Genomic DNA, 18,046 nt, shown 5'->3' on the forward strand with positions numbered 1-18,046 from the left:
TCCTTTTGAATGAAGGGGTGGTCTGGTGGGACCATCCATGCTTTTGCAGTCTCATTATAGTCCCTTTAATTATGGGTAAGAATAAGTTCTGGTTTTTTTCCTATGTTAATAACAAGTTCCAGGGTATAAATAACTCTGCAATTAAAACAAAACACCTAACAATTTACCATTTGACACCTATGCAATCTGCCAGAACCTTGACTGTGCAAGGAATTTTTTCTCCTGTCCTGAATATTTTAGAATTGTTTTACAAAAAGCACATGAATGCTCCAGTCATTAAGAAGTGCCAACCAAGGTACACTGTGGCACTGGGGAGCAGAGAACGAATAGCTGTGCCTGTGCTGAGGCTGTAGAGAGCTCTCCTTTTGGACATGCAGCCATGGTTTGTTTGACTGCTTCTGTATATTGACCTTTGTTTTTGAAGAAAAACACAATCAATCAGGATTGCTTTATTGTAGGACCCATTAACTCCTTCAAGAGACCTTGTGGTGTCTGTTGGTAAGAGCAGCACACATGTGGCCATGTACTGCAGTCTGAGCTCTGCTGTGTTGGGATGTTTGCAGGCAGGTGCTGCATGACCCTTGCATTATGCATTTGGAAGCACCAGTCTACATGTAAAAATATGTGGAAATAGGCCTGGGAACTCTAATCACATTGGCCAAGGAGATAGGGGTCATGGGGAGAGGAAAGTTCACCTCTCCTTGCAGCGGGGAGGCATGGAGTGCTGTCTCCCATTTCCAAGAGACTGTGATGTGTTTGATGTGGAGCCTGCAAATGGAGTTGTTTAAATATACAAGCGTGCCTAAAAATTTAAAAATAAGAGCAGTGCTATTTTAAGACTCTAGAATCAGGGATTATAAATAGCCCAGCTGGTGTGTTACTCCTGGCTGGGTGTGCCGGTCCTAAAACATCACCACAACTGTCACTTCCCTTTGAAGCAGCTTGTTTGCTAATGACCGTGGTGGTGGAACCTCCTCCGCATTTCCATGTTCTCTTGATAAGCACAGGGCAGTGATAAGATGCTCTCCAGGCTAACGAATCCATCACACAAGCCTCCACTTTGCCTTTGGGCACACACCAATGGAAAGGCAGGTGCATGCTGGCGGGAGCCTGTGGAGCTGCGATTCGGGGGCAGGAGGTAGTGTTAGCAGGGTGAAGGGAGCTCCTCCGAGCACCTCCTGTGGAGCCAGGGCTTCTGAGGCCTGGACAAAAGGCAAAATAGTTGAGTGGTAAAGTGCTGGTTTGGGACTTGAGATGTGGGTTTAGTGCTCTCTGCTGTCAATCTTCCTCTGGGACTGGGTCATCTTCCTGCTCTCATCATTTAGGCTCCTCCTGCGGCCAGTGGAGGAAAAGATGTTTAGCAGGTAATTCCACCTCACGCTAATGTGCACCTCTGAGATATGTGAGGGAAGCCTGGACAACACACTTGAGCTTGGTCCTTGTGGGCTGGAGGTACCTTTATTCTCCATCTTTGGAAGCAGCAGCAGCTATGCTGATCTGATACACAGAAGTCTGAAGTTGAGTGTCATTTAGGTTCGTTCAATAGCTGAATTTTTGACTTTCTGACTCTCAGAAAGCATTTTTGTTTCTGGCTGTTTTTGCATTGTGGTGGCTGGAAAGAAGTATGTTTGATGGTGTTCTGCTGCCTTGGTACTGTGGGTGCGTGGCTGGGGGACAGGCTGTTCTCTGGCAGCTGCTTCCAAGAGGAATTCTGGCCGACTCCTGCATGGAGTAATCATATGTTTATTTGCAATGTATGGAGCCAGGAGACATCTCTGGGTGATAGGAATCTGGTGACTAGTAAACAAAAGGAGGCAAGGTTTGCACTTAACCTGTAAGAAGGCTTGTTTTGGTCTAGAGAAAACAACTGTAAAACCAAATAATGATGGTGTTCCAACAGGTCTATAGTGGTGAATCTCAGGACAAGGCACAAATGTATCTGCTAAGCCACTGCACTGGTAAGGTGGCAAAATCCAGATTATTCTTATCCAGGGAGCTCTAAATAGCTTATACTGAGGAGGTGAAGAAAAGGGAGCTGCTTGGCTCCTTCTTTTTGTACTAGAAGTGAGCCAGGAATCTCTCCTGAGTCTTCCCCAGAAAGGGGGAGCTTATTTGATGTTCTCTCAGTGGAGGAAAGCTTGCAAATAGGCAGTTGATTATATATCATCTTTTATTGATGATAGTCATCATCAATAAAAGAAGCATAACACCCTGATATTTGAAGGTTTCCAAGAGTTCATGCTGAATTCTTCCTCCATAGCTTGTTCGTAACACAGAGGAGCCGTGTCCTGACATGATGCTCCCTTGCGCAAAGCCAAGCCACTTGTATTTTATGGTGATAGAGAAGATGATTTCCATCAAGAAATTAATGGGGACAAAAGTGGTGACAACTACGATCTTACAGGTACAAAACTGATAAGCTGACAGCTCCGTTTTCAAACCTGGATGTCTTAAAGTAACCACCTAGAAACATTATCTTGGCAATCTGCTGTGGGCACCTGCATTCTCTGCATTGCTGACAATCAGGGAGCTTCGGGGGGGTCCGGACATGGATATGGAAAGTTACAGGTCAGAAATTAAAGCACTTGTCTGAAAGTGAAGTTGTTACTTCAGTCTGAAAGCAGGGTTGCTCCTGGCGTGCAATAGGCGGCCTGATTTGATGCTCCCATGTCTTTTTTCTTTTACCCTGAACTCTTAATTATGCCTGCATTTCAGTGCAGATTAGGAGGGAGCGTGGTGCGGAGCCTGAGCCCCCTGGGGCGCAGCGAGTGCCCCATCCCCTCTGCCTGGCCCTGGGGTGTATTTACGGACGAGATCCGTGGCTCTGGGAGGATGCGCACACGCACGTTGTTACGGCATGAAGCAGCTCAGTTTGCTTTACATTCGTGCTCCCCCTCCCCTTCTTCTTTTCTATAATCATTGCAAAACAGGAACAAATGAGTGTGTCACTTTAAACCATGAAACCACTTAGTCCGTAAAGACAGATTTGGCGTCTTTGTGCTGGCAGTGACAGGCCAGCCAGCACTCCATAGTGATCCCACTGTTCTCCCTCTGCCCCGCACCCCGCCGCCACTCCCCACCCCCTCTGAGATTTGCTGTGTGTTTGCCTGCCTCTGTTTTTGTGGTTGGTAACCAGCAAAAGAATGGAATGGATTTAATGATTTGTTGGCTGCGGTGCTGGCATGATTAAGTCAATAAAGCTGCAAGCTGAAAACAGTGTAGTTACAGTATATGACTTTAACCTTGTTAATGCATGTTTATGTCCTCCTGCCCACTGTATAGCTGTACATTGCATAAAGAAGATCTGACCAATCTTTAACCCATTAAATAATTCATAAAGTGAGAGCAGACATCAGCTACTTGCGGAGCAGATCAGTAACCATGGGGTCAGCAATAACTTTGGCTCCCTGGACCATATCCAGCATGTTTAAACTCTGGTGATGTCACCAGGCAAGCTTCTAACCTTAATCATTTGGATGGGAACAAAGGGAAGTTAACTGTTGACATGCGGTGTCTCCACAGAAGAAACACTTGTGGGTGCTCTGCAACATCTCTGCCTTGCAGGGAACGTGGACTAGCTCCAGCCTCCTGCTTCTTTAACATGCTTACCTATTCCCTTACAGCAAACGTGTCACTGGCCAAATGTTCAAAGGCACATGTTTCCTAGAATCCTATTCTCTTAAGGGACAAAGACACCAAAATCCCACAGAATTTCAGGGAAATTTTGGCTGACTTAAGAAGATGGTATTTAGAGGCACCCGGATGTTTTTATCATCATGGATAATTTTTTAATCAAAAGTATCTCCTGCTGTGTAAATGACAGAGAAGGACGTATAATAGGGATGGGAGGGGGAAGAAGCCAGGGATGCGGGAGAGGATGTTGAGTAAAGCAGGACTGTTCTCACCACAGTAAAAGCTGTCACAATAAAGTATCAAGCAGGACTTGCGGGAAAGTCCTAGGATTCTCACCTGTAACTACCTCAGCCAGCCTCTTATTTTTGGATTCTCCAGGTGTGGCAATGTCTGTAGTTGTTGCAGCAGCTTCTTTTGCTGGCACTTAAGGGGCAAGTCATGGGATCACAGGACGTGTTTCCAGGACATGCTGCGCTCCGCTGGTCTGTGCAGCCAGGTTAGATAGAGGCCTTAGGGGACCATTACAACTTGGTGTAGCTTAGTGCTGTTCTGAGATGCAACCAGCTGTGGCCGGACCTGGAGGAGAGATGCAGAGAAGAGGACATGACAAAGTCTTGTGTGTTGTGAGAAGCAGAAAAAGCCCTTCCACCTCCCAAGGCTGAGCAGCATGGAGTGCAGTTCTGCTGCAGATCTTTGGGTCATAACCTGAGGGCATGGGAGAGGCACTGTTTCAGGAGGCTGAAGATGTAACCCCTCACACTGCCCCAGGAACTGACCCTCATCCTCCTATTCAGGGAATAACTTTAATTCCTTCTGGGGGGAAACTGATACAGAGAAATGAAGCCCCTTGTCCATAGTCATGTGAAGAAACTATGTATGATGGAACTGGGGACTGAACCTGCTCATGTGAGCCCAAGTCCATGTGGCTGGCTTTTATCCTGTGACTCAGTCACGAAACAAGCTCACCGTTCAAGATCATCTCCTTTAGAGGTAGCTGGGGAGTTCACCTTTAATGATCCCATTTTCTGCATCTCCTTCTGACAAATTGCATGCTCACAGTCTCATGAGCTAACTCTCCACAGACCTCTAAGATGTGCATGTCTTCATGTTTAGGAGTAGTGGGGCTATTAAAAGCACCCAAGTAAAAACTCTCACATGGTTATTTGGGAGCCAGATGGCTGTGTACAGCGGAGCGTATCGCAGAATCCACTATATCAGCCCAGTAGTGAATTTTCCAGGTGCCAAAAGAGAGGCACCTTGTGTTGGAGATTAGAGGCGGGACCTTCAGTCTGCTGTTGCCAGCATCCGCAGCCAGAGACTGGAGGGGAGACTGACCCCCAGAGCTAGAGCTGATTACTCTCAATCACTCACTTACTCGCTGTTCCTTTATGGGTGTGCTAATGAAGACTCTCAAATTCATTTACCCTGCTATTTTTTTTTTTTTCCCCTTGGTTGGTTTGGTTTGGCCGTAATCCAGAGCAGCAGTCTCTGCTTAAGGGAAGATGCTCCAGAATTTATGGCAAGTCAAATCTGATCTGAGTAGAAATTCTGTGTTCGTTTTCTTTGTTTTTAGCTTGGAACATTGTGTCATGCGCCTGAAAATCTTTTCTTAGTGGTCTACTGATTTCTGTGAATGAACCCACATACATCTAGTGATGTTTTATTATCACTTACCCACCATAGGGTATATAGCAGCTGGTAATTTTTGTGTGCTGACTGCATTTTTTTTTCTGCTTGATGGAAAGCAGAGTCGCTCCAAGCATATGCTAATGCTGAATGGGGGGGTCCCAACTTCTGACCCATAGCTAATATCCTGCAAGTCACATGAAGCTACCAAGGATTCTTGAGCTGGAGTTTGAAATGCCTATGTTATCAGCAAATAAACACCATTAATTGCTTCTAATATGTCATGCAGTGGTTAAATGACAAGATCCTTATTAATATGCGTGTATATCAGCATTTTCAGCTTGTATGAGGGGGAGTATGAAGTGGTAAAATTATTTAAAATTAGTGGGGAGTATTTACAGGAAGGCATAAAGAACTGTCAGTTGAGGAAAGCAGCATTTTATGTTCTTGTCCCGTATGACCTTGCTCCAAGGACAAATCAGAGCTTGATGAAATGAAGCTGCAGATGGCTAGTGATCTCAACTCTGTAATAATGAAATGACACAAGAAAAAAATGAGACATCTACAGTTTGTAAATACAATCTGAATGGAAGGGGAGAAAAGGAATTTTTAAGGGGAGATTGAGTTGACTTGGTTACAGCAGTTCAGCTTCAGGTGTTTTAATAATCATTTCCATTTAAAAAAATAATGGAATTGCACCTTGTTCCCCATACTCAAGGTCACCTTAATGTATTTTTCTTTTTCAACATCTTGGTTTTAAAAATTTGTTCACAAGGACTACCTAGTCACAGCCTACTTTGCATCCATTGTTTTAGCATGTTATTTATCACTGCATTTTGTTGTGTAAGTCATGGTGGTGATTTTTGGCACTTGATTGGGCAGACAGCCTGATACAACCATTTTAGGTGTTTGAATAGGTTCATCTGTTAGGAAAGAGTAAGCTTGTGAAAGGTTTAATGCTGAAAAAGTGATGCGATACTTCATGCCAGGGTGTGCTTGTTTGGGCACTTACATGAGAAATCAGGAGTATAAACTGTTGGGTTTTGCATGTGGGCAGGTTTTCATGCAAAGGGCTTCTCAGAAGCGGTTAGGCAGGCAACTGCTATTGAAAGTTAGCAAGACATGGGCATCTGCCTCTGCAAAGTGACCCTTTGCATGAAAAGGAAAAAGAAATTCATGGAAACATTAACTTAGAGAAATAGAGGGATTCACAAATCTCTGATTCAGACCACCTCACTGCAGTTCACAGAGCTTTTCAGAAATGGGCAGAGGACTAATTTCTCCCATTAGCTCAAGAATTCCTGATTTTCCCCTTGTTAGAATGAAATATTCACTTTTTTAAAATCAGATCTTTACTGCTCTCGCTAATACAGAAATTCACCAGCCAGTCATTGCATTTCCCTGTAGCAGCTTCTTCCGGGTGTCAAGCTAACCCAGCTCCTTTTGAATCTCATCGACACCTCTGAGAGCATGCCTTGACATAACACAAGGATTACTTGAGTCAAACCACTTTATAGATATGAGATGTTGTAGTTTGTCATCACAGCTAGCACAACCTTGTAGAGACAGGCAGAAGGACTACCAGCTGAAATTGGGTGAGATAAATGCAGTTTTAGATTATCTCATTGAATTTATAGGCAAGCTGCCCTCCATGGGAACGAAAGCGTGGTGTCAAGGGCTGGAGAATGATGATAGCTGTACAAGCCAAATACAAATATTTTGTTCGTTGCAGAGAATTCAATTTGGGATCTTGACTCTATGTTGTATAGACAGGTACAAACCAGCCATTTCTGCATCTTTGGGTGTATACACACAAAAGCAATAACATATGGTTTATGTTGAAGTATTGTGGTACAAAGACTGGTGGGGATGAGTCCAACCCCAGAGCATTCTGAGGTGGAGGAAAAGTGTGTTAACACTGCAGGTACCCAGGTCCCATTGCCATGGAGGGTCTGGCAGAGCCTCTGTGGTCTCTCTTCCTCCTGACAGGTTTGCCTTTCACTCAGGATGGTGGCGCAAAGCTGTTCTCTGGGCTGCCTTTACCTATGGCGTGGGAGTTCATCTGGGCCAAAGGATCTCTTTGCAGGGGAGCTGTTGTTGATGGAGTCTTGATCGTGCCTACTTACAAGCACCACAGTCCCTGGGAGGTTGTGTGTGCCTGTGATACACCAGCTCTCCCATCCAGGTTGTGCCTCAGGCTCCTGGCTGCTCCCAAAGCCATTTGCTGTGTTCTTTCTAACAACATGGTGCTGGTAACAGCATCACTTGATTTCAACCTGCCTGCTAAAGGATGTATTTTCATCTAAGAGAAAAATCACTGTTGCAATAATTCACTCTGGATTTTCTGTTTTTCTGTTGCTCTGATTGCTTCTGCTCTTCAACGGCATGTTTTGATGGATGAAACCAGCTCTGAAAATACTGGTAGAGTCTTTGCACAAAAGCTTTAACTTTAAATTTGATTAGTTTTTTTAAGAGAGGAAGTGGACTCAGTTTCCATCTTATTAAAATTCTGGGTGCATTTTTAAAAGCACTTTGGATACTTTGATGGGATTTAGTTTTGTTTTGAACAACATGCAATATAATGAGCAGCTATAGGGAAATTAGTGTTTCATCTACTTTGCTTGAAGGGAGGAGACCCTGATACAATTGCTAGCCAGGTGTGGTGATGTTGTCATTGCTTCTAGCACAGGACTAGCTTTGAAGGAAGCTGTACATGCTAGTGCTGTATGAAAAGAAAGAAGAACTTAAAAGAACTTTTTTTTAAGAAACAGAGCTGTATACTCATGGATCACTTACAGTCTTCAAATAAAGCCTTTTCCTGACTGACAGCCCCCAAGATAAGCTTAGAAACTTGAGTCTGGTAGTATTTCACATGGTTGTATGTCAAGAAAATGGGTGAAAGATGGGTAAAAAAAGATCCATTGAGCAGCACGGTTTGTTTTATCAATGTTCATACATTGTGCTAAAACAAACACGCAAACAAACGGAAAGCTTTGGAGCGTTTCTGAACTGAAAGGCTGTTTTATCTTGAAGAGCATCTCTGAATTGTGAGCAGAATACAGGAGAGAAAAAAGTCAGAAAACTTCCAAAGAGCAAATGGAGAGTTTTGTTAGAGGCAAGAAGCAGAGGCAAGAAGCATAGGTAACCCCTGATTTCTGTGTGAAGCAGATGATCATGGCATCTCTCAGACATGGCGCTCTTGACTGGGCTGACACCATCATTCTGCCAAACCATGACCCTGGATTTTGTTTGCTCTGTTTGTATGCATTGGCCAGACAGATTCACCATCTTAGTAACTACTTGGATTAACAGCTGTGGAGGCAATGATCCTACCTTTGTAAAGGTGGTTTTCTATGGGGCTACACAAGGTTGCTGGACACCAGGAGTCTATGTCTAGCTTCTCTGTAGATCTAAACACGAAACTCTTATACTGTGAAATTCTATGGGTGAGCCAACTTTAATGCTACTAGTGTTTTAATTGCTTAATTTGTAGCATTTGTAGAGTCGTTGTCCCTAGGAGTCGTAGACAGGGACTTCAGAGCAAGGTGCTTCCCAGGCATGGGAGACCCACCAAGGAGATGCAACATACCTACTAGACAGAAGACAATACACTGGCAGGCAGGCGGGAGCTCAGGGAAACGCAGAGGCATTAGGTTGAAACTAGCATTTGCATTTCCTCAGCAGAGTACAGAACTCCCCACATGTAACAGATGTTCTTAAAATACAGAACAAAACTGGGTTAATGAAACTTCACCCCACCCCTAGAGAACAGCTGTCCCTCCTGGGAATACGGGTCCACCTCGAGTCCCTGGCTGAGCAGATCAGTAATATGAGCTCCTGTCAAGTCCAGTGCCATGTTTTTCCTCTCTTATTTGTTTGTTTGTTCCTGTGTGATGTCTTGGTAAATACTTCAAGTACGTTTTGGTTACCAAAAAAAAAAAAAAGATGGAAAAGCAGTTCGTCCCGTTCTTATATTTCTAGTAAACATCTAACTTGAGTGGACCACTTCCTTCAGTCTTTCCCTTTTATGCCAGGGTGCTGTGGCTCATCTCAACAACCCTTCTGTTTTAAGCTCTATAATTACGGGATTCAGGCTGAATGCTTCCTTGAAAGTAGAGGGAATATTTCTCAAATCAGCATTGTCTTTTGGCATGGAATAAACTTTTCACATGCAGGTACTATAGGCATTTTTAATTAGACGTGTTTCTGGTCTTCCACTGCTGCTAACGCTTTCAGTTAGGAAGTGCAGTTCTTCCCTGACTCTACAAATATCTGCTGAAATTTGCAAAGCTGCCTGTGTCTCTCTCAGTAACCTTGCTGTGACCTGGTTATCTGTTAGAACCACAAAGAATTCAGTCTCTAATTAGTCCATCTGTTAACTATTGAAATTCATGGCTTACTTTTATTGTCTGTGTCTGTAACATAATGCTGAATTGTTTCACCTGGCAGCTTATTTCTTATAAACCAAATGTGCCTTTCCAAGAGCCATTTTGGTGCAGATAACTGTCTTTTCAGCACTGGACAAATGACTGTGTCTAGCAGCCTGCAGTCCCCTTCATGCCCTCACTGAAATAAATTGTACATCTCCAATAGCTCTGGTCTTAAGTCAATACAATTTAACATGTACATTTCTTTGTTATATTCTTTGGAGTCACACCGTAATAGCAGATGGGAAGTTTAATAATGATAAATGAGTTTAGTTTTTTCACATAGTCCTAAAAAACAATGCATGCTCTTTATTGAAGATTAGAAGGAATTTTACATACTTGCCAAAGAGTGATTAAAGCTCCAGCTCAGATCCACAGAAAGTCTTGCTTTTAAATTCTTTTTGGACTGTTTGTTAATGAGGATTCAGAGGAATTAGGGGCCATAAATTTCTTCATTCTCGCTTAAGTGAAGCCACAAAGTGATTGCTGGGTATATAACTAAGTGCTGAGGACTGGAGTTTATCAACAGAACAATTCATCTCCGCACTTATTTACTGCAGTTGTGCATCTTGTACATAATCAGATGATGGGGCTGGGCAGGTTGAGCCTGTGAGTGGATGTTTAGAAGGATGTAGATTCATAAATGTACATGGAAGGTCTCAGTGGGACTGTTTGCCCATTTGCCATTAAGTGGTTGCCTGAATGTTTTGTTGGACCAGACCCACACTCACTGCAGCTGGGTGCAGTGATCTGCAGATGGGTTTGCCCAGCCTGGACAGCCTCCCATTGGGCACCAGCTGGGATGAACTGGTTTCATTGGGCTTTCACAATTACAGCGAGTGGCCGGATACTGACACAAACAGTATATGTTCCTTCAAACCTGGAACCTGATTCTTTTCTCCTTTGCTCTCAAAACTAGTGCATGAGATACTAAGTCAAAACCATGAAGTTAACCCCAGCGCCTTTTTGAACAAGAATTGCCGTATTGGAAAGCCCAAGGAGGGCTGCAGGAGCTCCAGACATTTTCCTTAGCAATGTAAACCCATGCTCTCCAATTCTAGGGCTGTGTGGTGTACTGTTTAGTTAGGGATTCTGCCCATTTGATGTTTTAATATGAGGTTTTGGAGGGAAAAATGGCAAAAACCCTGATACGTACATGCAAACACTTTTTTAAGTCGAAGAATAAGAATCCCCGTGGCCATCTGTGCCCTGCAGTGTAGCTTACAGCTGGCTCAAACACAGGAGCCTTTGGGTGTGATCACCCGCTTCCATCGTTCCCAACTTCAGCACTAGAATCCGCCTCTCTTTGCTGTCTTCCTGGATTTTAAAATGAGATAACCCAAACTATGGACAAGATTATGGCTCATGTGGCTTAGCCTTACTATGGGAAGGAAAGTGATTTTTCTTAGGGAGTGATGAAAAGAGAAAATGTTTAAAGTTCATTAACCTTTGGTTCAGATAGCAGTGTCCTTTAGACTACACCAGAGCTATTCTTAGTCATGACGTTTAAGTAGTTATTTTTTATTGTAAGAGAATACAGTAGTTCCCACTAGTGGTGAAAAGAGAGAACTTTTTCTTTTCTCCTTTTTTTTTTTTTTTTCCCCTCGCCCCTTTCTTTTTTTTGGCTTAACCTAAATGTGAACTGTAAAAGGCAGGATTTTGAATTAATTCTTTGTCTTTCCATCTATGCTATTTCGTTCTAATTTCCCTAAAAGCAAAATGTATATCTATAGATTGTTTCTTTAGTGGCTAATTGCGTGTTATACAACTTTGCTCTGAAAAACTCAGCAACCCATTCTGTGTATTTGCAAATGAACTTCACTGATTGTCATTATTGCTATAGGGTGCCTGCAGAAAATCCCATATAATTAAGCTGTTGTACTACCACAGCACAAGAGCCGCAATTAGTAATGTGATTTACACTTCTTTACCATTAATAATATGGAAAAATCAACGTTATTTTCTTGATGATGTTTAGGAGAAATTAGAATGAGGTGGACATGATTAGGAAAAGAGACTTTAATGTTATGACTTGTTAATGCAATAGCTCTGAGCAAGACATCAGAATGATTGTCCTTGCACTAAACTCATTTGCTTCAGTAAGCACAGACCCTCTGCACGCAACAAGACAAGTTTGGAGGAAATTGGATAGATGGTAGGGATTTTGGTGGCATGAACATTTCAGTGCCTTTCATGTGCAGAGTACACAAACTGAATCCCTCCACTTTCAGATATTCCCCTAGAGGCAATCTGCATTATTCAAAGCTTAACTATGGCTGCAGAATCCTGTCTGACATGAAAGCAGAGTGCTAGTTTACATGAACTTTCGTATTTACATGTGTAGTAAATCATATTTACTTTTCTCCTCTCTTTTCTGTGGGAGAGAGGGATTAAAATGGGTAGGGGAGAAGGGGGAGGAGGAGAGATGTCCAGCAGAATTGTAAGCAAAGCACCAATAATAAAGACTAGTCTTATGAGACTGCCCATGAATAGGAATGATAATGAGAGCAGTGGCGAGCTGCAGGTTTGTGTCTTTTAGTAAATTATCTAGCAGGCATTTACATTTCATCAATTGTGCTTTTCCATAATAGACGGAAGTGCTACAACAAAAGGAGGCACCATAAAAATGAGTCATTTCAGTGACCTTGGTAATTGGTCTTACAAAGAATATTTTGGAAGGAGTTGGGTGATTCCTCATGGTGAAGCTGCTGTGGAAAGGTGCGCCAGGCCCAAGAAGCTTGCCTGGTGACAAATGCCTTCCAAGGCTTTCTTATGGCCATTCTGAAACATTGCTCGTATCCTGTTTTCTCCATGTGAGCATGCTTCTAATTGTCAGATGTCAAAAGGCACCAAGCATTTTCTTCTTGCTTATCTCCTGATAACATTGATTCTCAAACAAAGGATGTGGGCTTCCATTCTGAAAACAAAGGAAGCATGGCCCAGCTAAGGATGCTGGCTATAATATACAAACTTCTCCCTGCCAATAATCACAAAAGATCATAAATAATGTAGACGCTGGATGTGAAAATGGAGAAAGGGGAATACACTGGTACTGCTGTTCCTGGGTATAATGCTTACAGAATCTTGTCCTCAGTGAGGCCTTGACTTCTTCTCTAGTTTTTCTTTTGTATTTCCCTGACTACCCGCCAGCTCCAAAGATATTTAGACTTCAGTACTTTTTTTAAGTCTTTTTCCCTTTTGGGGTTGCATCTTCATCTGTTCTTGAGAATATTCTTTTCCTGTTCTCTCCACAGTGCTCCTTCTTTGAAGGCAAGTCCTCACCTGGTGAAAAGCACCTCAGATCTTTCATTGAGGAGTTAGAGCGAGGCCAGTTTGCACCAGCCAGGAGTCAGGCGCACTGCATTATTTATTTGTGCCCAGCCATGACCTGACCCTGAGTTTTCGCATGTTCTCCTCTCCTTTCACAATTGGCTACCCTCGTTTGTCCACTCATGGAACCCACACAAACCACTTAATCTCAGGCCCATGTCTTCTTTCTTCCTTTCTTGGTCCCAGGTCTGAGGGCACCTTTTTCCCTCTTCTGCCTTTAGTTTGCTGTTTTCTTTTCCTGTAGGCTTCTCCTTTACATTTAACTGCCAAATCCTACCCTCATGCAACTCTTCTTTCCTTATGTCTTTCAGTGTAACAGTTGGGGAACTGGTGGGAAATGTGACGCTTTACTCACATCCCTTCTGCCAGCCAGGCTGCCATGTGGCTCCAGTAATGGTAGTGAATCAGTCCTGTAGCCTTGGGCTAGTCACAAAGAATTTTGGATTAACTTTTTTCTTCTCTCACTTCTTCTTGTGCTGGTCCTCAGAAATCAGAGCAGCCCTCTGACCCTCACTGTCCTTACCATGATATGCAGGTCCATGTGAACCCACAAGGTGTTTTGGCCTTGGGACAGCCAAAGACTGGAGAGAGGGCATCAGCAGAGAGGATAAGGGCTTCTGTTGTTATCTCCCTGATGAGATGAATTTTCTTTTTTTCATCTTTCTTGGCAGGATCAAAATCCAGGAATTGTTGCCAGACTTCAGGAGCCGGGCTCCATCCCAAGTGGAGGCTCTGTGCCGGCACCAGCCACAGTGAATGGGTACACGATGAGGAACCATTTACTGAAGCAGCAAATAATGAAACGACAGCTGATGCAGGTATGATGCTGAGTGCCGCTGTGGGTTACTCTGCTGTCCACCTCACTGGGAAGGACAGGACTAACTGTCCTAACAGGAATAGGGAAATCACCAATCAGCAAACACAAAGGAGAGACCCTGGAATTGCTGGCTTGAGTCAGGCTGGGGCTGTGGTGAGTCCAGGATGTCATGCCCAAGGGAAGCCAAGGCCAAGTGCTGCTCAGCAAGTCCAAGTGCAGAACTGCCCACTAGTTTGCAAGGGAGGGATTCAGTCACCTCTGTGTCATTGCCGTCATCCTTGGTCAGCCACAGAGTTGGGAGGGAAGATGCAGAGGAGAGTGAGTCAGCCCCAGGAGAGATGTCCTCCATGTATTTCTCTCTGGTTCCCTTGGGCTTTACCAGAGCAGATGTTAGACTTCAGTTTGTCCTGGACTTGGCCGGTCTCTCTAGCAACAGAAGTCCCTGTACGAGTTTTGTAACATGCTGTGTGAAGGAGCAGGGATGGGGGAATCCCACAGACAAGTTGGGTGAGGCAGCACTGAACATGTGCCTTTGATTTCTGAGCGTGCTGCTTTTTTCCCATTCAAAGAAATGAGGAGGCTCATTTCTTTGGATGAGAAATGAGATGAGAAGTGGCTCAGTAAAACCCTCAACAAAATACTGTCCTGCTCATTGATCAAACTCCCTTTCAAAACTAACTCTGCCTCCTTGCTGTCAGTTGGCTTCAAGCTTATCTGTGCTGCTCTGGCACAGCAGGAGCCAGGCCTTTGCTTCCACTGTCTACAGAGAGTTCCCCAGGTCCACAGCAGGGATGCAACTGCAGTGGTGGGTTCTGGGGTTAAATGGTGGGAGACACAAATCAGGTCACTTGGACAAAGCCCCCAGTGCTTTGCTCAGGGTCCCTGACTTCCTGTGGTCTAGTGCTAACTGGTTAGAAGTGGCAACCAGCACAAAGTGATGATACGCAGGAGCAGAGCCATCCTCCAGACAGGGTAATGGCCACCACACCATTTGTCGGTGTGTCCCTGCAATGCTGCCGCAGATTCTGTTCACTAGATTCTGTTTACTAATAGACTTCTGGGCACTTTTTGTCCCTGGATTGAGTACTTCACAGGACACATCCAAACAGTAAGCACAAGAGACGCTGAGGAGACGCCAGCCTCTGGCTGTGCTGCATTTCACTCATAAGCTGGTGACATGAGGGTCTCCATGTTTGTCCAGCTCCCCCCGGGGCACCTGTACAGCATCTGCTGCAGGCTGCGCTTCCTAATGTGGGGCTGTTGTGAGGACACCTTCGCAAGAAGGGGCATGTGAGCAATTAAGACCCAGTCTGAAATGAACTGTCTGGGCTGAGTCTCGTCAGAGGGATGTGTGTGTGGTGTGTATGTACAGGAGAGGTTGTTAATGATGACAGTGGCTACACTTCAAGTGTCTGCTGCTATTCTTGTTTGTCAAGAGGATGCAACTTGAATGTTATGCCCCTTGTTTTCCAGGAAAAGCAGAGACAAAATATGCTGGGAGTAACATCTGAGCAGAGGAGTTTATTTGCAGCTCAGCAGATAAATCAGTTTCAAGGTAAGGAGGGAAATGGCGTGCTATGAAAAGCCTCGAGGAACTAGTGCCTAGGGTCTGATTAAATACAGGGCACTTAATGATCCTCTGTCCTGGAATAAATACATTTCACATTTTATCACATATCACGAGATTCACCCATTTCCTTGTCGCTCCAGTAACAGCTGTTACAAAAAACACAGAGAGGCCCATGTAATGAAAGAGAAGGACAGAGCAGCAGCCTTTTAAGGCTCTGCCATGTTTCCAGGGTGAACGTGTGCTCACCAGCTAACGCATCTCTTTGTCCGCAGCTGTGCAGCAGCCCATTCCCACTGACTGCAGCCAGGTGATGCCAGCTCCTCCGCCCAACCACCGCATGCTGCCATCTAACCCAGCCATGCTCCAGAGCACCTTGGGCTCTGGCATGGCCCCAGCCACCGCCAGCCAGAGCAGCGGGACGATGGTGATGATTCCACACAATCCTGGCAAGCAGCAGGGGATTTTTCCACCTAATTCTGACTTTAACATCCCACTGCGGCCGAGCCAGAACTCACTGGGCATGAACTCGGGGTGCCAAACAGTACACAACCACTCTGCTGTGCGGCCAGGAATGCCGATGGCAGGTTTCAGTTCTGGTTCCTTAGCAAATCACTCTGCAACTCAGCAACACTTGAGGCAGCCGGGTATGCCAAGGGTCCCTAACGTCTACCCCAACTCATCTGCCCAGATGTGGACGCCGACCACTGTGCCAAGAATGCCAAATCAAAGCCAAATGGATACCAGCATGCAGCAGTTCTCTAGTAACACTCTCTTCCCCAAACAGAACGCGAGGCCAAGCGCAGCGGGTCAGCAGTTCTCCCAGCAGGCTGTAGTGCCGCCTAATCAGATCGCTCCCACCGTCCAGGTCAGACAGATGCAAAAACTGAGCATGGGCCAGTCTGGCCAGGGCTTGAGCTCAATGAGTAATCAGACCTTGAGACACAATTTAACCAGAGGACCGCTGCCAGCTATGAATGTTATGAAATCAGTGCCACAAGGAATGTCCAGTTTTAACCAGCTCAGTCCTGCCCCAGGCCTTGGCCCACCAAGCTACCCTTCCTCGGGCCAGCCACCCGACGCGTTCAACAGGCTGAGTGCCGCCACTGAGCTGCCGCAGTATGACTTTGTGTCCCAGCACAGCAACTCCATCATGCCTGCCAACTGCAGTGACACTGACTTCCTCGACTCGCTCATGAAGAACAGCAGCAGCAGCAACGATGAAGAGTGGTTGAACAATCTGACAATGATAGATGACATTTTGGGACAGCACGCTCAAAGCTCCGGACATGTTTAGCTCGGAGAAAAGCAGTCTCGTTGTAAATAACATGCATATGGCTTTTGAACAGAACAGACAGCCTGGGAAAGCCGGCACCTCTTTCAATACAGAATGAATAGACTCAGCCAATTCTTTGCCTGCATCAAAGTTTAATGTTGGCAGTTTTTCAGATGACTGTATATATTTGAATATTTTGTAAATTATGTTTTCCTAAACCTTAAATGTAGAAGTATTTATACTTCCTTGCTGGACTGTTTGTAAATAAATCTATAGCATAACTTTTGGTTTTATTATAGGGATTTCATTATACCTTGTTATAAATATGCAAATAATATTGTTAGTTTCAGTAATACTGTGTATTACAGCATAAACTTATGTTTTTGACATAACTTAACACATGAACTAGGGGTGTCATTGCAGCCAGACTAAGCAGAAATCAAATGTGGCATCTGTTCTCCCATATCACAAGGAAAGATTGAAAAGTTGCATTAAACAACCCATAAAATCCATAAGAAGAGACTTGTAGCTCAGTCTTGCAGCCCAGCCAGGTATATAAGTCCTATCTGGGCTCCCAGTGCGTTGACTGCAGAGATCCTGGGCATGTTCTCAGCTCAATACACTCCAGTAGGTCAATTTGACGCTGACAATGTGCCGTCATTGTCCTGCAGTGAGTGTGTGCTTGTGATGTTCCCACTGCTGACCGGTGTGTGCGCACATGGCGAGGAGGCACTGCGCTCCAAGGTGGGCTATGCTGGAGAGGAGGCGCAGGGCAGGCGTTGCCTGCCCTCCCTGGTGGAAAGGTAGCTCTGGTTTGCACACCTCTGCCATGTATATTGGTAGTGTACAGGTGATTTGTTCCTGGTTTTAAGGCTTTTCATAATTTCTGTTTTAATGTGAGACTTTTTTTTTTTTTCCCAGGGGAAAAGTCTATAAACATTAATAGTTAATTTTTGATGTTTTTTCAGTCAGCTACTATTGTCCTATGTATATTTAAGAGTCTGTTTATAAAAGATACACTGTACTGTAAACTTCTTAAAATGACTTTGTGTAATCATATTTTAATAGTCACGTCATACTTCGCAATACATTTGTAATATTACGTCAGCTTCAAGCACAGAATGTTTTTTTCTTCATACCATAATAAACTGCCAGGGGAAAATTGCATATACTTTATGTGCTCATTTCTCATCTACAACATTTCATACCTGCAGATATTTGGATTAATTTGATTTGTCCAGGATGCTACAACGTCAATCTAATAACATGTACAAATGCATGTGTGCTGTTGGTAGAAATGGGCTAGACGAAGGATTGAAGCAGGCTTTAATTTTATTTTAAGATGGGATTTCTTAGGCACACTCTTGTTT

General features: G+C 44.3%; 1 protein-coding gene across 1 annotated transcript in view; it reads left to right on the forward strand.

Annotated features, from left to right (window-relative positions):
• MAMLD1 (mastermind like domain containing 1) overlaps nucleotides 1–17,843 on the forward strand; it is an 82,136-nt gene extending 64,293 nt beyond the window's left edge. Inside the window, exons 3-5 of the mRNA XM_030497073.1 lie at nucleotides 13,688–13,834; nucleotides 15,307–15,388; nucleotides 15,676–17,843. Of these exons, the coding sequence (XP_030352933.1) occupies nucleotides 13,688–13,834; nucleotides 15,307–15,388; nucleotides 15,676–16,697 (1,251 nt within the window). The 3' untranslated portion in view covers nucleotides 16,698–17,843. The remainder of the gene's footprint in view (nucleotides 1–13,687; nucleotides 13,835–15,306; nucleotides 15,389–15,675) is intronic.
• The last annotated feature ends 203 nt before the right edge of the window (nucleotides 17,844–18,046 follow it).

The sequence above is a fragment of the Strigops habroptila genome, chromosome 9, assembly GCF_004027225.2.
Source record: "Strigops habroptila isolate Jane chromosome 9, bStrHab1.2.pri, whole genome shotgun sequence".
Taxonomy (NCBI): domain Eukaryota; kingdom Metazoa; phylum Chordata; class Aves; order Psittaciformes; family Psittacidae; genus Strigops; species Strigops habroptila.